The sequence below is a fragment of the Siniperca chuatsi genome, linkage group LG20, assembly GCF_020085105.1.
Source record: "Siniperca chuatsi isolate FFG_IHB_CAS linkage group LG20, ASM2008510v1, whole genome shotgun sequence".
NCBI classification, from domain to species: domain Eukaryota; kingdom Metazoa; phylum Chordata; class Actinopteri; order Centrarchiformes; family Sinipercidae; genus Siniperca; species Siniperca chuatsi.
The window spans coordinates 7418071-7443607 of NC_058061.1; the positions used below are offsets into that span (position 1 = coordinate 7418071).

At 40.0% G+C, this 25537-nt stretch overlaps 4 protein-coding genes and 2 long non-coding RNA genes across 9 annotated transcripts; 3 read left to right on the plus strand and 3 right to left on the minus strand.

Annotated features, from left to right (window-relative positions):
• The first annotated feature begins 3992 nt into the window (after window positions 1–3992).
• timm23a (translocase of inner mitochondrial membrane 23 homolog a (yeast)) lies at window positions 3993–7753 on the plus strand. The gene is made up of 7 exons (XM_044177801.1): window positions 3993–4421; window positions 4614–4672; window positions 4783–4876; window positions 5629–5713; window positions 5815–5873; window positions 6142–6252; window positions 7017–7753. Exons 1-7 carry the CDS (start codon window positions 4322–4324, stop codon window positions 7133–7135), a joined length of 627 nt encoding a protein of 208 aa, XP_044033736.1. The 5' UTR covers window positions 3993–4321; the 3' UTR covers window positions 7136–7753.
• zgc:112285 (uncharacterized protein LOC561476 homolog) lies at window positions 7754–10791 on the minus strand. Its single transcript, XM_044177798.1, has 6 exons — window positions 10656–10791; window positions 10397–10506; window positions 9790–9884; window positions 9365–9645; window positions 8345–8508; window positions 7754–8242 (listed from the first exon to the last, which is right to left on the minus strand). Exons 1-6 carry the CDS (start codon window positions 10789–10791, stop codon window positions 8063–8065), a joined length of 966 nt encoding a protein of 321 aa, XP_044033733.1. The 3' UTR covers window positions 7754–8062.
• LOC122867254 lies at window positions 8377–11093 on the plus strand. Of its 2 annotated transcripts, XR_006375874.1 has the most exons (4): window positions 8377–8515; window positions 9332–9670; window positions 9802–9950; window positions 10660–11093. It is a non-coding gene; the product is annotated as an uncharacterized LOC122867254 (long non-coding RNA). The 2 variants fall into 2 exon arrangements; XR_006375875.1 differs by lacking the exon at window positions 8377–8515 and having other exon boundaries at window positions 9531–9670; window positions 9799–9950; window positions 10660–10794.
• A 3310-nt stretch (window positions 11094–14403) lies between these two features.
• LOC122867255 lies at window positions 14404–19147 on the minus strand. Its single transcript, XM_044177802.1, has 2 exons — window positions 18519–19147; window positions 14404–17150 (listed from the first exon to the last, which is right to left on the minus strand). The coding sequence occupies exon 2, from the start codon at window positions 17133–17135 to the stop codon at window positions 15105–15107; it is 2031 nt and encodes a 676-aa protein (XP_044033737.1). The 5' UTR covers window positions 17136–17150; window positions 18519–19147; the 3' UTR covers window positions 14404–15104.
• On the plus strand, window positions 16390–25534 carry syt15 (synaptotagmin XV). 2 transcript variants are annotated; one of them, XM_044177804.1, is made up of 8 exons: window positions 16390–16498; window positions 20132–20321; window positions 20926–21074; window positions 22202–22494; window positions 22606–22773; window positions 22858–22966; window positions 23078–23260; window positions 24237–25534. In XM_044177804.1, exons 1-8 carry the CDS (start codon window positions 16483–16485, stop codon window positions 24374–24376), a joined length of 1248 nt encoding a protein of 415 aa, XP_044033739.1. In that variant the 5' UTR covers window positions 16390–16482; the 3' UTR covers window positions 24377–25534. The 2 variants fall into 2 exon arrangements, with proteins under 2 accessions (XP_044033739.1, XP_044033738.1); XM_044177803.1 differs by having other exon boundaries at window positions 22606–22966.
• On the minus strand, window positions 19682–22281 carry LOC122867258. 2 transcript variants are annotated; one of them, XR_006375877.1, is made up of 2 exons: window positions 22186–22281; window positions 19682–20208 (listed from the first exon to the last, which is right to left on the minus strand). It is a non-coding gene; the product is annotated as an uncharacterized LOC122867258 (long non-coding RNA). The 2 variants fall into 2 exon arrangements; XR_006375876.1 differs by having other exon boundaries at window positions 22180–22281.
• Window positions 25535–25537: the final 3 nt, after the last annotated feature.

The window sequence follows — 25537 nt, forward strand, 5'->3', positions numbered from 1 at the left end:
AGTAAAACTTCCCTTTAAACCACACATTTCACACACACACACAAAAAGAAGAAAATCATGTGGTTTTCCGTGGTGAATGCATCAGTGGGTGGCTCATTCGTCCTCTCCCTGCCCTTCCTGCTTTCATTGTGGAGTTGGGGGGTGATATTGAACTTCAGGCTTGGAGTTGAGCCTGCTCTGTGGCCGCAACCCCAGCCCCCTGATCAGAGAGAGAGACAGGACATGATGTGACCGCTGCAGACAATCCTCTGGACAGGAATAAGCACTGAGTGTGTGTGTGTGTGTGTGTGGATGGGTGGGGGTACATGTGTTTGGATGGGTGTGTACTCCTGTCTCTGTTTTTCCTGTTTTCAGTCAAGTTTTGTTCTGTTTTTTGTTTTGTTTTTGTTCTTCTCGTCTGGTATGAAACACTCTTCAAGCATCTGGTAATGTATTCTGCAGTCAGCTCTCGCCATTGCCAAAACACTGGGGCCCTGAGCTCCCAGCGCTTACAATCAAAGCGTGGTTGTGTGTGTGTGTCTGTGTGTGTGGATGGGTGTGTGTGGGAGAGAAAAGAGAGAGGAAAAGACAGGTTGATTTACATTACTATGTATGCACAGCATTCTCCACATAATGAACAGCTCCACATTTCCTCTGCTTGGTAAATATTTGATGACCGAGTGGCGGAGTGATTTTAGCTGAATAACAGTGGAGTCCTATAAGCTGCAGGGGAACGGCTCAAAAGTTGTATTTCAAACCCCTCTCTCCCTTGTCCTCTTCCCATGTAAATAAGGCCAACTCCCCCTAACTCCACACACCCCTCTGAGGCAGTTTAAAGACCCAACACTGTCTCCTTGTCTCCTTGACAACCAGCATACACTGGGGTCCTGTCGTGGCCTCTCTGTCTTTTGTGTTTGGGAGCTCAGAGAGACAGAAAGAGAGAGAGAGAGAAAGAGAGAGGGGAAGAGAGGAAATGAAGGAGAAGATGAAAACAAGAGTGGCTAAAAAAAACAGATAACAAGGATGACATCACAGCTATTTTATCCCACAACTGAAAATTTGGTTTGTAGCCCGATGATGATGATGATGATGATTAGCCAGAGGCACAAAATGGGTGGCAGTTCAGTCTGAGAGTGTGAGCAGAGAGAGAGAGACAGAGAGAGAGAGAGAGGCCAAGGGCTGAATGGCGCATTGTGGGAAAGACAGTGGGCACACTGGGCAGTAACACAGAGAACACTAACTCACAGATCATGCCAGAGAGTCTGAAAACACCCACACTGGGCGACAATGGCAAACTTCATCGCTCCACTTGGCCCCTTCTGAATACACACATACAATGGCAGAATCCAAATAAGATGCTCTGTTATTCGTGAAATTCAACACACTAAATTCCTTCAGTGCCTCTGTCCCTTTGACCAGCAGCAGATGGCCTGGGCTGTGCTGCATAAATGTGCACGTACGTGTGCATGTGTGTGGTCTCTCTGTTGCATCATGGGTAGGCTAAGTATCCAGTAGGCTTGAAAGGTGGGAAATCATGCATTTAAAGGCCTGACAGGTGTCATATGGAAGTTATTTAACCCGGCCCTCTCTACTGTAATACAAACAGCATCATGCAAATCCAGCTTGTATCTGTCATGACTGGGAGCAAATTTGACTAAATCAGTCAATTAAATTAGGCCTAATTAGAATGAAGACTGTGGAGTACCAGACCCAACAGGTTTGACCCTCTGCTCTTGTTTCAGCTCTCTGCTGCCTCCCTGTGTCGCATGTAAGGAACTCCACCATTGTTTCTGACAACATTTACAATAAACTGCAACAGGTGAGCAGCAAAAAAAGACAAGTAAAAGCCCTGCATTAAAAACTACTTAAGTAAAGTACAAAAGTATTAGCATCAAAATATACTTAAAGTACCAAAAAGTACTCATTATACCGAATGGCCCATTTTAGAATAATATTTACTGTATAATATCACTGGATTATAATTAGTGATGCATTAATGTGTAAGCATCACTAATGTTGCAGCAGGTAAAGGTGGAGCTCATTTTAATTACTTTATATACTGCTGGGTAGCTTAATCTATAATAATTCATTATAGTTTATTAGTTGATTTATATTTTGTGTAATATAATTAATAATCTTAATTTGCAAAGTAACTAGTAACTAAAGTTATCAAACAAATAAGTAGTAAAAAGTACAATATTGGCTTCCAAAATGTAGTGGAGTAGAAGTATAAAGTAACATAAAATGGAAATACTCAAGTACAGTACAAGTACCACAAAATTGTACTTAACTACTGCACTTGAGTAAATGTAGCCTACTTAGTTACTTTCCACCACTGAAAAACAGTATGTGACAACAGTAGAGCTGAAAAGATTAGTCGAAATACAGAAATTGAATGCCAAAACTGAATATGAAAATGATCGCAAGTTGCTGCACTGGACAACAGATGTATTACGTTTTTAAACTACCCCATATAGCCCACAGCTAAAGAAATCCATTTCAAATTAATATATTATGTAAGTGTATATCCATCCAGTTTAAAATTCTGTTTCAGAATCAGAAATACTTTATTGATCGTCGAGAGGAAAGTCTTTTGTTATGCGTTTTCTGCAAAACAGACATTAAATCCACTGAACATATTGTTTCTGGTTGCCTTTCCAGAAATATTGTAGCAAATTGTAAATGTATATAAGAAAAGTCTGTTGTACTCTAATCTCTTACTGTATACAGCAGATAAAATGTAAGGAGAGGTAATGAAGGAGAAACTGATAAAACACCATCTGCACATACAGTGGTGTGAAAAGGTGTTTGCCCCCCTCCTGATTTCTTATTTTTTTTGCATGTTTGTCACACTTAAATGTTTCACATCATCAAACAGTTTTACATATTAGTCAAAGATAACACAAGTAAACACAAAATGCAAAAGAACAAAATGAAGACTTTGGAGTGGCCTAGTTAAAGTCCTGACCTGAATCCTATTGAGATGCTGTGGCATGACCTTAAAAAGGCAGTTCATGCTCGAAAAACCTCCAATGTGGCTGAATTACAGCAATTCTGCAAAGATGAGTGGGCCAAAATTCCTCCACAGCGCTGAAAAAGACTCATTGCAAGTTATCGCAAACGCTTGATTGCAGTTGTTGCTGCTAAGGGTGGCCCAACCAGTTATTAGGTTTAGGGGGCAATCACTATCTCACACAGGGCCATGTAGGTTTGGATTTAGTTTTCCCTTAATAATAACAACCTTCATTTAAAAACTGCATTTTGTGTTTACTTGTGTTATCTTTGACTAATATTTAAATTTGTTTGATGATCTGAAACATTTAAGTGTGACAAACATGCAAAAAAATAAGAAATCAGGAAGGGGGCAAACACTTTTTCACACCACTGTATGTATGCAGTGGAGGAAAAGTAGGTACATTTACTCAAGAACTGTACTGTTTATTTGGTATCTAGTGTTACTAATTTGCCTACTTTACAGATTAAGATTTAACACATATATTGATAAAATGTGATGTATGCTACTCTGAAAGGGGCCATTCTCCAAAATTAGCAGGCTACTTTTGCTTTTGATACTTCTGTACCTTTACTTGAGTAAAGCTTTGAAAACTGAACTTTTACTTGTAACAGTATTTTTACTTTGTGATAGCACAGTGTTTCTTTTACTTAAGTACTTCTTCCGCCACTGTTTATATGTACTACTGATTATATGTCAAATGTTTCACCAATATGATCAAATTATTGACTAAAAAACAGCTTCTCTCCCTTTCAACTGTAGTCAGTTTTATAATGTTCTGGCTGATTCACAGCGTTCGTCCTTGGGTTAAGTAAACAGATCCCAGATCTGTGGAGGTGTCGTAAAGTCGTGAGTCTGACTAACGTTATCAATACGGTTTTGTCGCTTTACTTATCGCGTTTGAGTAAGTTATGGTCTAGATACCATGAGATGAAATTGGTGTTTATGATAGTATTGTCTGTTTTTTCCACCTTTCACGGTCGGTGTTGTTGACGTAACGGCAGCACAGCATCGGTGGTCGCTTTACGGCAGAGCGTGCTGGTGGAGGTCAGGGGTATGACGAGAACTCGAGTTCAGTAATCTATAACCAAAAGCCGGTGTTTTCACTTGGAAAACCCACGTCGGATTCAACACGCGCATAAACAAGACAACTTATATTGGTGGCGGTGAATCCAGCAGCTCGCCGTCGATTCGTTTGTCTTGGATTTTGAGTATTGCGATATAGCTAGCGCCTGCTAACGTTAGCCAGATCGGTTCGGCTAGCAGCTTCAGTGGCTCCCCTCTGGCTCCAGTTTTCGCCCGGTGATCCCTCGGATTTTTTTTACAACCATGGACAACAACTCTCAAGGATCGGGAGGAGCCAAAGCAGGTCTCGGGGGTCTCTTTGGAGGCGGTGAATACTCCAACACAGAGCTCGCCGGTGTCCCCTGTAAGCGTCATGTAATTTTACCATAACGCTAGCTAACTGCTGTCTTAGTTAGCTTAAAAGCTACCGGTAACAGCAGCTTAACAGCTGGACTGTCAGCCAGCTTCATGGCCTTTAAATTTCTGGTAAATACTTCTTAATATATAAATATGAATAATGTAATAAACTTATATTTCTGCTGTGATGTAATTTCAGTGACTGGAATGAGTCCCTTGTCCCCTTACCTCAATGTCGACCCTCGTTACCTGATTCAGGTAAGCTACAGCTAAACTGGAATTTTAGCTGTTTTCGGTGTGAAACCCCCCCAAAACTAATGTGTGTGTGTGTGTGTTTGAGTGTAACAGCTGTTGATGTTGTGTTTTAGGACACAGATGAGTTCATCCTACCCACAGGCGCCAATAAAACAAGAGGACGGTTTGAACTGGCTTTCTTTACCATTGGAGGATCCTGCATGACTGGTAAGAGATAATTGACACCTGTAACATCATAGTGTCACACAATTTCCTTAACTTGTACCAACTTTCTGTTCAGTAGGACTTACAGAAGTTTGTTTGCTACAATTGTGAAAATTGTAGTAAAAATTAGTGTTATTTTGCACTGTCTGTCAGAAGTACAGAATGGCCAGAAGTATGTGGACACCTCATTCACTCAGTTTTCTGTACTTCTTGTCTTTGGCTGTTTTTCAAGTTTCGGCCTAGATCCCTTGGTTTAAATTAGAGGAAATCTTAATGCTACAGCATACAATGATATTTAGACAACAGTGTGCTTCCAACTTTGTAGCCGCCGTTTTGGGAGGGTCCTTTCCAGTTTAAATGTGACAATGCCCCCGTGACCTTGACCTCCAACACCTTAGGGATGAACTGCGACGCTGATTTTGAGCCAGGCTTTATCACCCAACATCACTGTGTAGCCTCACTACTAATCTTGTGGCTGAATGGGAGCAAATCCCTGCAGCCAGGTTCCATAAATCTTGTGGATAGCCACCCCAGAAGAGTGGAGGCTGTCATAGCAGCAGATTAAGGCTCATGGTTTTGGAATGACATGTTCAGCAATCATGTTCAGGTGTCCACATACTGTTTGGCATATAGTGTACCTGGAGTAAACAGAATTGAAATAGCTCTATACTCTGTTTCCATCATTATTTTATTTACTGAATGCAAGTTGACCTAATGCCTCACTCAGCCTTTCTGCCTCTTTGTTTTGACTACAGGAGCAGCATTTGGTGCTGTAAATGGTCTCAGGATGGGCCTGAAGGAGACTAGTGACATGGCATGGTCCAAACCTCGTAATGTACAGTGAGTATGGAGACAGAGTTCAGTTTACCTTGTAGTATTACCCCTAATAATACACCTGGATCACTTGACCTGTCCTCTAAATGTTTGCTCTCTCTTCCCAGGATTATCAACATGGTGACCAGACAGGGTGCTTCATGGGCCAATTCTCTGGGCTCTGTTGGTAAGACCATTATAATGTAGCCTCATAATGGTATCAGGCGCATGAACTAATCTCATAGATGAAAATCATATTGAAACATATAAGAAAGCATTACTTTTTTAAACGTATAATAATGGTGTGCTTTGTGTTGATGTTGGGTATGTTTACTTTAAAGTATCCCTCCTTTGAATGACTAAGACTTCACTCTTGTGTAAGATAGATGTGTTATAAGCTTTTTTTTTGGGCTGCCTCTTATAAAATCTGTGTGCATTTTTCTTTGCCATTGCAGCCCTGTTATATAGTGCTTTTGGTGTGGCGATAGAGAAGGCTAGAGGAGCAGAAGATGACATCAACACAATGGCTGCTGGCACGCTAACTGGGATGCTCTTTAAATCAGGCAGTAGGTGTCTTTTCTGTTTATATATCATATCAGCTATGAATGTGTGTGTGTTATTGATTTGAGTATTTCCAGATACGTTTTATAGAGATGAAAATAACTGGATTTTAATATTTATTGTCTCTCCATATAAAATCCTCCTGTTGAAATATGATAATAATATTGAAATGAATGATGACCTTTAATCTTACTGAACGGATGCAGCATGCAAAATCTTGAATACTAGAATTTTGGTTAGCTAATAAATCATATGGACATTAGATTACAACAAATGATTGTCATTATTTATTCTTGGGGGGGGGGGTTATTTTTTTAATTTATTGGTTAATCTATGAAATTGATGTCCATTACAACGAGTGAAGTATTCAGATTGCTGTTTTTTACTGACTAACATTCCAATTTCCAAGATGAAACCAGCAATTGTTTGGCTTTTTTGCTTAATAAAGGTCTTAAACAATAAATTGATTATCAAAACCTTTTGTTGATTAAATTTCTGTCAATGAACTCATCAACTCATTGATTGCCATCTGATTGAGCATAAAGAGCATTTTTGCTTGAATAATGAGGTAAACACTATATTGTTACACACTGATATCAAGATTATGTTATAATTACTGCACCACTATATCTCTATTTATATTATGCTACGTAATATTATTATTTTGTTATTTCCTGAAGTCAATGTTTGACAGATAGTTGTGATGCATGTTTATTTTATGTTCATTCACAGCTTCATTGCTCATTCTGTTACTGCCATGTGTTTGCAGGTGGCCTAAAGGGTGTAGCCCGAGGAGGTCTGGCTGGTTTAGCCTTGTCTGGTGCCTACGCTCTCTACAACAACTGGGACCACATCACCGGCACCTCATCATCATCCAGGCTGTACTGACCTCTCCCACACACATCTGCTTCCACATTAGGGCCAAATACCTCTCCAGGACACAGCCTTTAACCACAGCGGAATTAGACTCTGGTCAAATGCAGTGTGCCTTTCATGGAAGTGTGAGTTGGTCCCAGTTCGCTGGTTCCCCCCATAGCCACTGTCCTTTCCTGGAGCGTTCTGGGAATTAAAAGATGCGTTTGAAAAAGAAGATGTGAAAATGCGGACTAAATTCCACCGGAAATCCAGATATAGACCGTCCTATAACACCCCTCTCTTCATTTGTCTATATCCTCTGAGGTATTTCTGTCACTGATCTCATCAGTAATGAGAAGAACCTTTGAGGATGTTATATAGAGGTGTGTCATTGTTTATGAGAGACTTGTTAGTCTTCTTTGATGATAGTTTTAAAATCAATGAACCCATGACATTTGGGTTAAATGAGCCAATTTTTAAGGTGACATCTGGTGTGTGTGTGGTTCACTAGATGAACGGCAGTGGATTCATGTTCTGATTTTGGACTGAGAGACTCTTCTGTCGTAGAAGAGCAAAGAGATTTTCAACTACGATCTACAAACAGAACTAACCTGCTGTATTAAAAACTATAATAAAAAAAGGGGAAAAAGATTTTGCTTTTAAGCAATTTTATTGCGCAAATGTAGACTGGATGTAAAAGGTCAGGATAGTGTATACTGTGCATTGCTCTGTCACAACTTTCTGCTGTTCAAAAGAAGTGCACAGTGTAGACTGTAAAATGTGGTGTTTTAGAAAACTATTATTGCACATTCAGAACATGTATTTACATCTTGAAGTGGTTCTAAGTTCCAGAAATGGGGAACGTGTTGGTAGAAAAAAACAGTTTGTAGTCATCGTTAGACATCAGACATAAAACAGCAGAGCTTATGTTTGCTTTCAACGCTGAGTCAGGTGGCCCGCTTAGTGCAGGAAGAAGTCTCTGATGCGTGTTGCCTCAATCCAGGGGATGTAGGCAGCAGTGCGGGTGAAAACGCTGGGTTTGTTCTCCACGGTGCAGCCAATAGGGCCAAAGCTCACCACACCGTGCACCTCCCAGCGGTCCTGTCCCAGCTGGCACAGCAGAGGACCACCAGAGTCACCCTGGGAGAGTGAGAAGTAGGAGGTGAGAAATTTACACGAGAAGATTTTTAAAAATTCACTCTCACTTCTACCTCCAACATTGTCTGTAAAGCTCAGTCCTACCTGGCATGCAGCAGGTGGGTCCTCTTTGTCCCTGAAGCCAGCACAGATCATGGAGTCTCGGACACGATCACCCCAGAATTTCTTCTGCCTGCAGGTCTTGAAGTCAATGATGGGAAGACGGGCTTGATTCAGGGCTTCTGCCAGAGACACATTCTCTTTCCCACCTGAAATGTGTGTAAGAAAAACATTTAAACAATTTAATGATGATCCCCTAATATTTCATCTAGCTCCATCACCAGGTCAAAACTTTACTTGTCCAATACTTTGAGTTATGACTCAATACCTGCAAACTAATGATATTCACATCAGCCTCAGCTGTACTTTGTGTTTAGTACTAACTAGTAAATGTTAGCATGCTAACATGCTAAATTAAGATGGCAAATGTGGTAAACATTATACTTGCTAAACATTAGCATGTTAGCATGGTGACATTATATGGAAGCAAAGAAAGGTCATAATAATTTGAATAGAAACTGAGAACTTAATGGTGAGCCTTGATGTTCAAGTTTGAATTTTTCATCTTGAATTTTGTGTCTGAATTTCACCAATCCAATTTGAGCAACCTTATTATTCAAAAATAACCAATTGAATTTGAGGTTGAATTAAGTTTTTTGAATATTGAACTCTTGAATATTTTTGATTTGTGAACCCTGTGAATACTTAAAATCAAGTTTTTGAAATTGATTTTAAGTTGAGGGGAACTGAAGCCACATAAATTCAGACAGATGGTTTTCAAAGTAAAATATTTTTGTGCTATAAATTCAGTGGTATTTATATTTAGTAAGTAAGTATTCAAAGTTCAAAATAAAGTATTTAGTCATGGTTAAATTGAGCTATTCAGATGCTTATAAGATTCAGACTCTTATTTCTTTTCTTTTTAATGTTAGAAATTAGTTCAAAGTATAGTCCTGCAGAACCACGGCTGTAGACTCACTACATCATCATTTACCAATGATTGATCAGTGAACCTAATGACTTCTTCCACAGCTTTTCCCCTCTTTTCCCCTTTCCTCCACTCACCTCGGGTGTCTCCCCAGCCTGTGACCCAGCAGTAGTGTCCCGGGTTGAGGCTGGTCTGCTTGCGCGGCAGGCAGGCGTAGCGGATGAAGTTTGAAGGGATGATGTCTGTGGCAGCCTTCACCAGGGCGATGTCGTAGTCCAGCTCGCTGTGAGCGGGGTAACGGAAGTTCTCGTGCCGGTAGATTCTCTTCACGGGGAAAACCCTCTCTGCCTTCTCTGAGCGCTTCAGCTGGTGCTTCCCCAGGACAATCCTCCAACTCCCAGCATCCTCAGCTTTACCCCTGAGAGACCAAAAAAATTGTTAAAGTAAGGCCTTTGTGGTGTTTTCTTTTTTCACAGCTTCGAAAAAAATTTATTCAAACATTAAAATCCAAGTAAATTTGCTACTCTGTGTTTCTTTTTCTGTTAATGGATGGGTTTCTTACTTTTGGAAGCAGTGAGCAGCAGTAAGGACCCAGTTCTTGTGGATGAGAGTTCCTCCACAGACATGAATGTAATGTTTACTTCCCCTGGGACGAACCTATGAGAGACAACCAGACAGCCTCTTCAATGATGTGAGATGATTTTACTGGCCAGCTTAGAGATGGTAATTTTAATTTTCCTTATATCTCTCACAGAAACCTGCCCATAAAAAATGACAAACATGCGCTGGTTCCTATTTCTAAAGTGTGAGAATTTGGTTCTCTGTTTTACATCAATTTAATTTGAATATCTTTGGTGGTTTTAGGCAGTTGGTCAGACAAAACAAGTAATTTGAAGACATCACCTTGGGATCTGGGAACTAATGTGCAACTTTCACTATATTCTGACATTTTATACACTTAAGCGAAAACATGATCAACACAAACTGATAATGAAAAGAATCGCTAGTTGGATCCCCAGATTTGCAAATGTGCAAATATGCCTCTTGTACAGTTATTATGTGCATGGGAGATTTTTATGTAACATTTTCATGCAATTATTTGGTGTCCTTGATTCAAGACCTCCCACTCCCTTAAATTCTGAACCAGATCAATACAAAGTCAGATTTACCTGCAGAGAGACCTGCCAAGGCCAGGAGTGAGGTCTGGCTTCGTTCCCAGACACAATCCTCTCAGCCATGTTGGGCTTGAAGTGAGCCATACCACAGTCTTTAGGCCAGTCTAGGAGGAGAGAAACACCACACAAAAAAACTAGATAAAGTCCCAATAAACAGAGAAAGCAAAAATACTTTAAAGTATGTTTTAACAGGAGCCTCCATTTTTATTGCCAGTGTTTAGAGGTGTGTGTTTCTGCATGTGTTTGCCCTCACCCAGGAGGAGGAGCTTGTGCTGTGGCTGTCGTCCGGGGGTGAGTGTGTATGCAGCTGCAGGCAGGGATGCCTTGCTCAACAGCAGCGGCAGCAGCTGAGATAGAAGGAGGAGCAGAGGAGGTCCTGGTACAGCCATCGTCCTTCACAGAATCACCGGCCGGCACACATCCCAGGCTATTTATACCAGACAGCAAGCACATGCTGCATACATACATACACAGGTACACATACAGTACACACACACAACAGCACACCTCCAGGGACAATGAGCTGTGTCACAACAAAGGCCGAGCGCTGGATTGTTCTCCTGCAGCTGTGAGTTTCCACTGCCGCTGAGAAAAAGGGGATTTCGGGGAGTCCTATCAGCACTTTCACATACATATAGTATGCTCACAGTACACTAACATGCACACAGGACAAAGGCAAAACAGCACTGTACACAAACAAACATCACGTCACATTATAGCAGTGACATAGTGACCTGAAAGTGACCTTTATCTCTGATATCCCAAATCTCCACTATAGTTCATCCTGTGTAAACATGACTCAGTACAAAACATGTTGTTACCGGTGTATTTACCTTTACCTGTACCTAAAGATGGCTTATGTATTTATTCATACTTTAAAAATGGGAGTAAGAGGAGTAAAATGAGAGAGGAAAGACTAGAAATTAAAGGGTTAATTCTAGAGTTAGAACAATAAATCAGCCAGGCTGATATTAGCTTATGACAGATACAGTATATCGGTATCAGCTTAGATGTCGGCCGATAAATAACAAGAAACTGTAGTACAGAAATGCCAAAGATATTTTTCGTCAGAGAGCACTGACAAGTTTTTTAGCCACAGTAGCGGCATGGCTCTGTGGATGTCAACGTCAGACTGTTGGTTGGTCCACCAGACTGAAATATGTCAACAACTATTTGATGGCTTGGCACAAAATTTCATACAGACATTCATGATCCCAAGAGGATGAATTCTAATGACTTTGGTGACTTTTCCTCTAGCGCCGCTATAAGGTTGACATTTGTAGTTTTAAGGGAAATGTCTCGACAACTATGGATGGATTGGCATGCAATTTGGTACAGATATTCATGTTCCCCTGAGGATGAATCCTAATGACTCTGGGGATCCTTTGACTTTTCATCTAGTGTCACCATCAGGTCAAGATTTTAATTTGTCCAATACTTTGGTTTATGAAATACATTTTCATCAGCTTCAGCTGTATTTTGTTTTTACTGCTAGCAAATGTTAGCATGCTACCATGTTAAAATAAGATGGTGAACATTATTAACATTATACCTGCCTAACATCTGCATGTTAGCATTATTACTGTGAGCATGTTAGTATGCTGAAGTATGTTAATTAGCATTTAGGTATAAGCTCTCACAAAGCCGTTAGCTTGGCTGTAGACTCTCAGTCTTGTTTTTCAACTGTAAAACATTCCACTCATTCAATACATATCTTGTTCGCAATTGTTAAAAAAAAAATCTAATTTAAGGGATCCCTATCAAAAGTGTTTTTATGTTATGTTTAGCCAATGTATCATTATCACATTTTTCACAGTCACAGTTTTGTAACCTATTTACAGTTGACAGTTGTCAGTGGAACTACTCACTACAGATTAAATAGTCCCAATCAAAATTGCTGAAAGTGTATTTTGTGGATTATTTTGAGTGACAGGTACACTGATTTTGTAAATGAAATTCAGTTTGCCTGCATTGTATTACAGTCGAGGCAGAAATCGTAGAGACAGAGGCCTTAAAGCCAGAACAAATGATACTAAAAACTATCGGCATGGCTACATACCACAAGAGGTCAGTGGAAAAAGAAACTTTATGTAATTTGGCTGCATTGACACTTTAAGATCAGAAAATAAGAATAAATAATGAAAAACAACAGAGACCCTACCGCCCGTTTTATACACGTGAAAATATGACAACAATAACTACAGTGGAAGCCACTAGTGAGTTGAGCTTTTTTCTGTGGTGAATGAGAGAGAATGTGCCCGCTCATCTGAATGGCAGCGCCTGAATGGTCAAACCTCACCACTGTGGTTCACCAAGTTTACATACAACTCAACGTTGTGTATGTTTTCCACAGTGAATGAGTTGCGTGAGTGTGGGAAGAGAAGGAGGGAGTGGTTCAGCCGTGTGTTTTTGAGTTAGCGTTTACTCTTAAACAACATATTTGAGCTGAGTCACCTCCTGTGTAATTATCTGTGTAAATATTTGAGAGTAAATCCTGACTTGTGCTTCCATAGCACTTTCCTCATTTGTCAGCTGTAAAGGGTCGGAGATCTTGCCTGGACTTTCTTTCTAATGTCCAGAAGAATATGTCGTCTCAGGTTCAAATAGGTTCAAAGATTTTTGACAAACAACGACTCAAGAAGCTTGGTAGAAAAGTGGGCAAAAATAAAAAGTGCACAAATAGAAGTGGTGACAGAAGTAAACTGGTCTTCTACTTTTAAGTAAAGTGCATTATTGCACTTTTCACAATGTTATATTATTAGAAATATTATGTTATTGTTTGAATATTATTGATGCCCTGATGTGTAAGTAGCATTTTACTGTTGTAGTTGCTGCTGAGGTGGAGCTACTTTTAAGTACTTTATATACTGCTTGGTAAACAGGTGATATGTTTTGTGTTTATACTCAAGTAAAATAACAATATTTCCCTCTGAAATGTAGTGAGTATTATTGGCTGATGTTAGCTTATCACAGATTTATCAATATCTAGTAACAAGAAGTTGCAGAACGAAAATGCTGAAGATATGTTTGAAGTCATTTTACAACAGTGTCACAATCCATATCCACAATCCATACAAAGGATCCATATCAGAAATGTCAGTTTATATTATGTGTTTATATAAGAATATCAGCTGATATGTCATTATCAGACTTTTAAAGTCAAAAATCAACATCAGTATAGGCCTCAAAAATTGGTTGGGCTCTAATTATAAAATAGCATACAATAAAAATACTCAAGTAGGTATGGTACGAGTACTTCAAAACTGTACTCATAATAATAATAATTTTTAATTAATTTAAATTTAAAAACAGAACAAACATTTTTAGAGCAACAGAGATACAAAGACAAAATTCGGTTGTTTTGGACATTTACAGGAACAAATATATTACCTCCTGGTAGTTACTTTACTAATTTACCGGTAACTCTTGACTTTCATGAAGACCTCACTATACAGAAATGCATCTACCCATCGCTAAACAACCAGGGTGTAGGTTTGTTTTCAAAAATGGGGGGAACACAATGAAGAATATAATATATATATATATATATATATATATATATATATATATATATATATATATATATATATATATATATATATATATATATATATATATATATATATATATATATATATATATATATATATATATATATATATATATATATATATATATATATATATATATATATATATATATATATATATATATATATATATATATATATATATATATATATATATATATATATATATATATATATGTATATATATATATATATATATATATATATATATATATATATATATATATATATATATATATATATATATATATGTATATATATATATATATATATATATATATATATATATATATATATATATATATATATATATGTATATATATATATATATATATATATATATATATATATATATATATATATGTATATATATATATATATATATATATATATATATATATATATATATATATATATATATATATATGATAAACAGTGTATTTGCATCTTTACAACAAGTAACCCTTTACTGCCTTATTTTGATTGATGTTTTATTCAAGCATCTTCCAAGTTCCTAAAGAAAACTGTAAATAAAAATATAGATTACATGACATTTTTTTTATCCAAAAAACATGCAGAAAGTGCAGGAGGAGGTGGAAGTAATTTTTCAGCCATGAGTAGTGGCTGTAGGTATTTCTGTCAGGCTGCATACAGCCCTAACAACCTCAACCAACAAGTTCAATATGTAGCCTGAGAGGCAAAACCCAGGGAGAAAAAACACGTGAAGCTCATTGCTGTGAGCTCATGGCAATAATTGAACTCAAATGAAAATATCAATGTTTTTATCGACTCCTCTATTCTCTCATCTGCACTATGGTAACTGGACAGTAAGAGATGTTGCAGTCAATGTTTAGAGAGATTTTAGTAAGAAAATCAACCTGAAACAATTAAAAGTGAGTAGGACATCCCCTACATCCCCTTACTTTTCTAAAACTGCATTTCACCCTACCAAATGATGAAAAGAAAGTCTAGACAACCACATGAAACTGCTCCCAATGTCTCTCTGAGCTTCATTCAGAGTTTATTAGAAGAGCTTTTGTGCAAACTGAGGACTTGATCAGCTATGGATAATCAATATCAATCAAATCAAAACCATTACATTAGTCTCCAGGATCAGTCATCTGCATTCCTGGAGCCTCCACACCACCCAGGCCTCCTCAGTGACCTGATCACACTCTTCTTGCGGCTGTGTGCACTCCCACGTGAGGGTGACTTAGTATGGCTGGTGCCTTCCTCTCTGCACACCTCCTCCTCCTCCTTTGCATTATCTCCCTCTGTTCTGCTTATTCTACATGCAGCTTCTACCGTTTCCTCCTTTTTGCCTCCTTCTTCCTCTTCCACCTCCCTCCCTGCGTCTGCCTCTGGTGTCCCCTCATTCTCACCCTTCACCATACAAGTCGACGTAATATTCATCACAGGCAGATTAAGTTCTGGGGCCATGGCCTTTACCACGTTCGATATGAGAGGTTTGGGGGGTTTCCTCATCTTCGAGGTACGTCTTGCTGGTTGGGGGCTGTTCTGAAGCTCCAGATGCTTCTGTATGGCTGTGGTCAGTGCCTCCGGGTCCACAGATGCTCCGAAAACATCCCATGTCATTCCATCCTCGTCCCACTGCACCTGCTTCATGCTGCTTCTCCTCCCATGCTCGTCCCTCTCCTCCCCATGGATCTTCAGACACGACCTCCTCCTCTCCAGATCGAAGGAGGCAGAGTCCCATGTCAGGTCGTCTCCTTGTCTCTCCTCCTCCTCTCTGCTGCTCACTGGGAACATGCTGGAGGACGGGGACACCAGATTGGAGTTCGACCCCACTGAGGACTTCAGGTTCAGTCTAGATCCAGGTGGCGAGCCCAAGATGGAGTGGGAGTCCATGTTGGAGGTGGAGATGTTCCTCCTGAGGCCCCACAAGGAGCCGATAGGAGAGATTGTCTGCACCGCTGCGTCTACCAGTTCCAGTCGTGAAGTCATTGTACCTTCATCCCTGAACATCTCAACCTTTGGAGCCTTTGTGGTGTCCTCTCTGGTGTTCAAGTTGCACCTGCAGCAGTCACCCAATTGCGAGTCACTCAAGGAAGTAACCAGGGGTGACCTCCAACCTCGGCCTGTCAGACAGCTTTGCCCCGGCTGCCATGGCAGCTCAAGATGGCAAACTGAGGCTCCTCTTCCTGATTCCTGTCCCTCTGCTGGAGAATTAGGTGTCAGGTAGTTAAACATTTGCACTGGGCTTCTCACTCCTCCACCTTCTGATAACTGCGTGCCTCCAGGACTCTGCAGCTTTTCTATCTCGTCATCAGCAAGGCATCCAGGATCTGATGACACACCTCCTCCCGCTAAGCTAACAGAAGACGGGATCGGGGAAGGGAATGTAAAAAAAAGCAAGTTATTCTCCAGGAAGCCCTCATCCTCTGTGCGGGTGAGCTGGTGGAGATCGGGGGAGTTGGATGGCAAGGGTGAGGAGCTGTTAGCCTGCAGGGGTGACAGCAGTGGAGAGGGTATGGGCAAGGACACAAGTAAGTCTTTCTGCTGATGTGTTCTCAGCGTTAGTTGTGAAGAAGAAGAAGTTAAAAGATCTAGAGGTGGTAAAGTTGGTGTCTGCAGGGGGGAGATGAAGGGAGAGGGTGTGGTTGATGAAGTGGTTGGTTTGGACATGGGAGAGTCCGGCACAGCAGAGTAAGTGGTGTCCTGGCTCGAGGGGTGTGAGGTCCCATCTTTCCATACAACTGTCTCTGGAGTGCTGCTGCGGCTGTGTGTGCTGCCGCTACACCTGCTCCAGCGCTGCATGTTGGTAATCCAGCGCTCGCTGAGGGGAGGAGGGCTGTGCACATCCATGTTTTGGGCTGTGAGTGACAACTGGTGGCCATTGGCGTTGATGTGCTGCCACATGTGAGGGTGCAGCTGCTGGAATGTCATTGAGTTCTGCTCAGAGTGTGTGTTGGTGCTGGAGCTGCGTCTCAGGTCCTGCTTATGCGGCGGCCCCATCGGCACGACCACATCTATGGAGCTCTTAGAGAGGGAGTAAATGGGCGCACGATCATCCTCATCCTCCAGTCCCACAATCCCAGCTTCACTGGAGAAAGAGACCGACTGACTGCCTGAATAACAGACTGGCTGGTAGCTCTCAGATGCAGGGCGCCTTGGTCTCGCCATGGCAACAGCTCCAACCTGCAAAGAAAGACACATCTTTGAGTGTTTAACTCTTTATCCAAAAAACCTGCAATAATTGATGACGCTATAAAAGCGGTGAGAGTGAACCAGAACAGTAAAGTTGTGGGCCGGACAGATAAACAATGAGCTAAAGCTCTGTAAAGCTGAGGGAAGCTGCAGTTTCAGGTGATAATTCTCTGTAGGTTCATCACTACTCCTTTCACATTGTCATTTGATACATTGTTATTGTAAAAAATATCAATTATAGCCAATTTAAAGCAATACTTCGACATTTTGGGAAATACGCTCATTCGTGCCGGGAGTTATATGAGAAGACTGACGCCACTCTCATATCATGCCGTTCAATATGAAGCTACAGCCAGTAGCCGGTTATCTTAGCTTAGCATTAAGACTGGAAACAGGGGAAACAGCTAGCCTGGCGTCTTGTCATCACTGTAACATTGCTAGGCAACCAGCAGAGTCTGCTCCTGGCCAAGAAATAGTTTCGCATACACGTTTTTACAATTCGGTTTTTGAACAGCTTAAACAAATGAAATATATTGTGTTAATTAATGAGCTTTAGAGGTGCTGGTAGGTGGATTTTGTTACCTTTGGACACAGCCAGGCTAGCTGTTCCCCCATTTTCAGTCTTTACGGTAAGATACTGTACAGACATGAGTGGTATCGATCTTCTTATTTAACTTTCTGCAATAAAGCGAATAAGCATATTTCCCAAAATGTCGTAATATTCCTTTATTCTTGTCTTTCTTTCTGACTCTGAAACACACCCTTAACCCAGTCAGTGCACGCACACACATACACACACACACCCGCACATTCACATGCACTCCCAGATTAGCCTAATGGGATTACACAATCCAGATTATTTGATTATTGAGACAAAGTGTAGATTGATCAAGACAGTTTAAGAGAGCATTTGGCCTTAATTTGACAGAAGACAAAGAAGCAAAAGAGACAAAGAAAGGGAGATGCAACAAGAATGAATGGTAGAGGTTATAAGAAATTACAATTAACCTGTTTTCTTCTTATTTTCCAACAGTCATAAAGCATAAATACACAACAGTCTTGTGTATTTATGTTTTTAAAAAGCAGATTACGGCAGTCATGCTACTTTGCTTGATTTAGTAACACAAAAACATTCATAATTCCACATTTATGTTAAAACTAACTGCCAAACTGTCAAATTAACCTATGTCCCAAACTGACCTAGTTGTGGTTCGACCACAACTGACCTGCTGATATCCAGACTACCTTACAATTTGTCTGTAGTGGATGAATAAACACCCAGTTAACCCACATAAATGACCGTCCATGTGCACAAAAATACAGCGTGATGTAAAATAAAAGAGAAAAATAACCTCTTACCTTTAAATTTACACCTTGTGTCCTGTTTTGCTAAATGCCGTCTCTCCCTCCTCCCCTCATTACTTCCAACCTTCCTCCCTCACTTCTTAAGAAAATCACCTTTCTTGTTTCCAGCCGCCCTCACAACCTCAAACATTCAGTTTTCCTCTGTTGTGACTTGTCTTCAGCTTGATCTTCTCCTCTGTCTCCTCTTGGCATCAGTGTGAATATGAGGATTCCTCTTTGTGAATGTGTGTAATGTGTGCGTGTACGTGTGTGTGTAACAGAGAGGGCCATAACTCTACCTTTAGCTCTGAGGATTAGCTGTCATCTCATTAGCTGCCTTCTAATCTCTGAACAGTGTGTGCATGTGTGTGTGTCAGTGAATTAACGGTGGGTGGATGAGTGGCTAATGAGCATTTTGATACTGAGTTAAGCTCAGATCAGTTGTCAGTCAAATTACATATTATTAGTTATTTACATGCATATTGTTGTTTGTGAGGGGGTCATATGTAACTATTTAAAGCAGTGGATGAATAGAAAACACATGCTAACAGCTCTGTGAGGCTGTACTTATAGGCACAGTTGTGCTTTGAGCTAAATGCTAACATCAACATGCTAACATGCTCATAATAACAATTACCATGTTCACTGTCTTAGTTTAGCATGTTAGCATGCTAACATTTGATAATTAGCACTAAGTACTAAGTACAGCTGAGACTGATGGGATTGTCATTAGCTTTGCAAGTATTTGATCATAAACCAACATATTGGACAAATATATATATATTTGTAATAAATAATGTAATAAATAATATATGGACATTTTGACCTGATGTTGGCGCTAGATGAAAAGTCAGGGGATCACCAAAGTTATTACAATTCATCCTGTGGAAGACATCGACGTCTGTACCTAATTTCCATCCAATAGTTGGTGAGACATTTCACTAACAACCATAAATGTCAATCTCATGGAGGCACTAGAGGAAAAGTCAGGGGATCACTAACGCCTCTGGGCACCATAGATATCTGTACCAAATGTCAGGATAATCCTTCAAAGAGTTGTTCAGATATTTCAGTTTGGACCAAAATGGTGGATTGACAGACCAACATTGCCATTCTTAGAGCCATGCCGCTAGTGAGGCTAAAAATGAAAGGAAGAGACAAAAACTTACAGAACTATGTCAATGTTTTTGCAACTTTTAATTCCTTAATAATACATTCAACAATCTAAAACACAACAGCATGGTTTGCAAATGCTTCGCTGTAATGTGAGGTTTATGTAATTTGTGACTGGGCTAAAACATCCTAAATCAGTGGTATGGTCCTTTTAAAGGGGTATGAGTGTAGCTGCCAACCAAAAAGCCAGATAACAGCATGAAATGGTGAGAATCAGCCATATGTGTTGTACTCTCTACTCTCTGGGTCACACACAGTATACACTTCACACACCACTGCTAAACAGGTCAACTACAGTCACAACGACAGCCAGTAAGTCTGAGTGACAGCTGACAAGAACAAAAGACAAGGAGAGTTAAAATAAGCATGGCAGGTAAGTGGTAAACTGCATTAGACCCAATGCCTGCTATCCACCTTTGGGCTTATTTTCCTTGTTAATGTGCTTGTTTGTTCAGACCAGGTGTTACTATTGGCTGTTGGTCTGTCTGTGGGTCTCCTGTTGCTGCTGCTGCTGGGTCTGATGGTGTACTATCTGTGGAGGAAGAAGAAGGTTCAGAGTCAATACGAGGAGTTGCTCTCTACGGTGCCTTCAGTACCAGCATGCTCTGCTCCGGTGCTCCTGGTGTCTCAGGGCTCCTGGGCAACGTTAGTGCCATCAAAAAACTTTCATGCACAACATGCACATAGTCCTACGTAGTGCTTTTCTCTCACTGTTTATTCTTTCTTTCTTTTAAAGGTTTATTTTTTGAGTATGCATGTTGAACAGCACAAATAAACATTTTACAAAACTTATATTTTTCCGTTAACCTAAGTATTATCACCAAAATTTAGTTAAAGTATCAAAAATACTTATGCATAAAAATGGTCCCTGGTCAACTTTTCATGAGCTAAAAAAAAAAACAGCCTGTTTTTCTGCTTTGTGGTGCTGCATTTTCCTGCTAAACCAAAGAGGGTTAAGAAGTAGGAGAATTTTCTCAACCCATAAAGGAACACTTAATCCTTCAGTGTATCAGAAAAATTCAAAATCATCAAATTTAGAGATACATTGTTTTCACTGGACAGGATGGGTATGAAAAACAGAGTGAACTTCTCACTGAAGAACAGCATCCAATACTTGGAAGCATCAGGGTTTATGGGACCTGTAGTCTTGATTTTAAGAGAGGTATCACAATTAGGTTGAAATCAATATGTTGATATTTAAAATGCTACAGAAGGCACAATTAATAACAATTGTCTCTCTGTGTGAAAGGCCCAGTGAGATCCCTTTCACATTGCCTCCTCGCTTCATGACACAAAACCACACTGACCTGAAAAATGAGGAGGAGATGAAGATGGAGGAGATAAAGATGGAGGCCCGGAGGGACATACTGGCCCATCGTGGGTCACTCTCAGTAAGCAGTAGGTCACTGGCCTTTATTTGACACCATGTCAAGATGATTATAGTCCCTTTGAATTTGTGAGGTGAAAGTCAAGGATAATACTGGCACTAACTAATGTGATCTATAGAGAGAAGACTTTCCATATAATTGTTAAAAATGTTTCTGCCAGAGTGATATGCTATCCCTAAAGCCATAAATGCTAACATTGGCATGCTAACATGCTCACAATGGTAATGCTAGCAGTTGACGTTTACCATGTTCATCATCTCAGTTTAGCGTGTAAGCATTTACATTTTTCCTTATCATATTTAATAATAGGACTAACTATCTCTACACTGCAATACACGAACAATGGTGTTTCTTTATTTCCATGTTTTCTGCATGGATCATCAGCTGGTGAAGATGTTTACTTTTTGCCTGGGACAAGTAGCTTTAGCCTCAGTCTCTTAGCACAATATCATGCATATTGAATTTAAGATTCCTTTTACAGGGTTCTTGTTTTAAAAGGAGTCAGCTGGAATCAATAAAAAGTCAGTCAGAGACGGGATTTTCAACCAACTCATGGAGCTAATGTTAGCTTAATTAGCTAGTTAGCTACAGCTGATAAAATCTGATAGCAACAGTCGTCATTTCAGCTGGGTAGAAATGAGAAGCCTGCTTTTGCCTGCTCCTTTGTTTGACATTATTGACATCCATTGTTTCAAAAATTACTGTGAATTTCGAGTTATAAATTTTCCATGTGCCGTGGAGTTGTTACATTTCATCCTCACGGTGACCTTGAATGTACCAAATTTCATGGAAAACCTTTTCATCATATTTTTCTCTGAACCACAAATGTCAGCCTCATGGTGGCACTAATTGAAAAGTCAGAGGATCACCAAACTCGGTAAGATTCATCCTCTGGGGAACATGAATGTCTGTACAAAAATGTATGGCAATACATCCAATAGTTGTCGAGATATTTCAGTCTGGACCAAAGTGGTGGACCGACCGACTAACATTGCCATCCCCAGAGCCTAAAAATCAATCAAATGATCCAATATATCACACACATATCACTAAGTTAAATTTGGATCTAGAATCAAAGATAAATCCCACAAACTTCCTATCAAATCCTTACATACACCTACAACCTGTCTCCATCAGGATGGTACCCAGTGGGGACGGTGCTGGCTGGTCTCTACTCTGTTCCTCCTCTGAACGAGGTGGTGGCCCCTCCTCCTGGCATGGCCACCCGTCTCTGCTTCTCTGTGGAGTATCGACACAGCTGCGAGCAGCTCATGGTCTCCTTGCTCCGCCTCGGCAACCTCCCTCCCCGTTTCCACGGCAACGTCACACTGGTGGAGCTCCGGCTTCTCCCTCATGACCGACGGCCCCGCCAGGCCAAGGCCCGGGGAACGGGGCCCGACCCTGAGTTCAACGACTGCTTTGTTTTCCAGGCGAGGACACAAAAAATACAGAAGTCTTAAATCTGATGCAACCTTAAAAGAACAAAGAACAGATGACTTGTGCATGTGGTCTCACCCACTTCCTGTATGTTTCTTCCACAGGTGACAGGAGTGTGTGTGCCTCAGAGCACCTTGAGCGTGTGTGTGCTGAGTGTGGAGCATGACGGCAAGCGCCACGCGGTGGGCAGGGTGCTGTTTCCTCTGGAGGGCGAGCTCGGTCAGGCTGGCAGGGTGCTCTGGAGGGACCTGGAGACAGAGGACGACACACAGGTACGCACAGAGACACACAGGACGTTTGCATGTGCACAAAGCATGAACGCTCATAATCATTCTGTCATCTCTAATCTCTCTCAGTGTTCAGAGTTGGGTGATGTGCAGATATCTCTCAGCTACAGTCCAACTCTGCAGTGCCTCTCTGTGGTGGTTCTGAAGGCTCGAGGCCTACAGCTGCTCACAGACACAGGTATGAGGTCTTTCAGGTTCTTGGAAAAGCTTGTGGATGTGTGGAAGTCTGAACCAAGTCAGTAGAGTCACCTCGCAAGTGTTGGTGATACAGAATCTGTGTGTTTCCCAGGTGTGTGTGTACAGGTGAGCTTACAGATACACACTCAGGTGGCAAAGATCAAGCGCAGCTGTGTGTTGAAAGGTGACAGCGACCCCTGTTTCAACCACAGGATGACCTTTAAACTCCGCTCGCAGCACCTGGACGAGGCCTGTCTGAGATTCGAGCTGCAGCAGCCAAACTACGTCCGCTCAGGTGAAAAGGTCAACTTAAAGTACATGATATCTTATTTCAGTAACATATGCTTTTATGTTAAAAGGACAGACACTGCTAGCATCAATTGTAAAATAAATTATCAAAAACATTTCTCATGTCAGTTACAAATATTCTTCATTTATACTGTATTTATTTATAGTGAATTTAGATGAACATTACTTGAGGTTTAAATCGAGAGTGCTCAAAAACCTTTGAAGCATTTAAATTCAGTTACATTCTGCCTTTTGGTCACTTATTTGCTTTTAAAATTAGGAGAATCATCTTAATGAATGAAGAAAACAATGGTCAATTTTATTTTAAATGCCAGAAATAAAATTTTAAATGTTTTTGTAATATTTGCCAATTAGTCAGTTTTGTACTGTATCTCTATAGACTAATTGTTTGATCACCATGTGTCCTTTGTTAGTCTCAAAATGGCATTTTGGATGACTATGTAGACATAATGCTAGAAAAATTAGGCAAAGTACTTGTGTGTGGAGGTTTTATTATTCGCTTTTAACCAGAATTTTGGCCTTGTGGCTTTATTAAGCAAAAAATGCTTCATCTTCAACTTCTCTTTCCTTTTTGTTTGACTTGTTACTCTGTTTCAGTAATATTACGAGGCTGACTCTCTTTGACTCTTTGAGTACAAACTTGGTTTGTCTTTCAGGAAAGAATTTTTACTTTTAGTGTGTCGATTTTGGACTTGTATTCACAATAGCAGTGCTTAGAAGTTAAGAGGAGTGAGATTATTTAAGCCTTGCATGTATTAAATCATTTTAACATCAATTTATAAACTCAAAAATGAATGGTAGGAAAGTCAAAGCAACAGTGTTTGTCCTTATTCCTGAAAGTCTGGAATTGCAATGATTTTTTTTTTGATTGATTATTGTTTTGGCTGCTAAACTGCACGACATAAACGTCAATATTAGTTTTTCAGCTCCAGAGATCAGCTATGTCTTTATTTTTCTCCCAGAGCCTCCAGCCCTGCTGGGAGTGCTGGTGCTGGGACCCTTCATGTACGCCAGGGGCCTGCAGCTGCAGCACTGGATGGACATGGTCAACACACCACAGGAGCCGGTCAAACTGTGGCATGGACTGGCCAGAGCCACTTAACACCCGAAATCACACACATGATGTATATAAACACAAAGTTTTAAAATAATAAACCCATCATTTGCAAAATTCAATCCAAGTCCAATAAAGGAACTGAATCAAGAATTTGGGGATTTTACAAACAGGAACAGGAACTACAATTATAATCACTTGAATGACTTTTGAATTGCTCCCTCAAGATTTCTGAATCCTTGTAACACACACGAAACCAAAACCTTGTCTTGTGGAAGCAGAAACATCAGATACACAGCTACAGACGACAGTCCTCAGAGGGACCTTTTAGAGTTTTATAGTTTTTGCATGTGTTTGAAAATTTTGCCCTTTTGGTTTAACATGTTTTGACATTATTTCTAACATCTTTACCACTAATCTAGAACCAGATCACCCTCGGCTCATCTGAATCATAGGTGAACCTTTCTATAGCCCAGAATCTCTTTCTTTCTTAATCCCTAATCACTGCAAAAAATAAATAAATTATACTCACATATGAGAAGAATACTACTGTTTCAACCATTAATGTGGCTGGACATCTTAATTAATACCCTAGATAATTTACATTTTGCACCTTTGTAACATTTCACAGTATCATACAAATATGAGTGAACAATTTACAGGGAATGCAGGTGGAATAGGAATAGGGTGACATGGTGGGATTATCCAGGCCTTTTCTCTGTTTTTCAGTCTTATTATTACTGTTTTCACTTACTGGTTGAGTGTCAGTGGATACCTTTATAACACATCCTTTGGGTTTATAATTGTTTAAACTGAGCAACAACTAATTCAATGTTATCTGTATGTGAACTAGGCGTCAATTAAAATATGTTGAAAGCCGCTAATGCGAATGCAGGATGAATTTAATAAGATAGTCGATTGGGGAGGAAACTGTGAATGCCGATGGGAGGAAAAAGAATAAAATATTTGTACGAATTTGGTTAAAAGAAAACAAATGCAGACGGTAAAAGCATGGTTTTATTTAATAGCCTCTACAGGGTTAAACCTTTTGGAGCTGGGACAAAGTTAAGTTGAACAACCCTTTTTACAATGTATTCTTTATTTTACTTAATTTCTTTTAAACTATATTTTATTTTGTTATGTGTATGCTCCTATATATCTACATCTAAACCTGAATTTCATTAAAGAATTCAGAAGAAATCTGAAGTG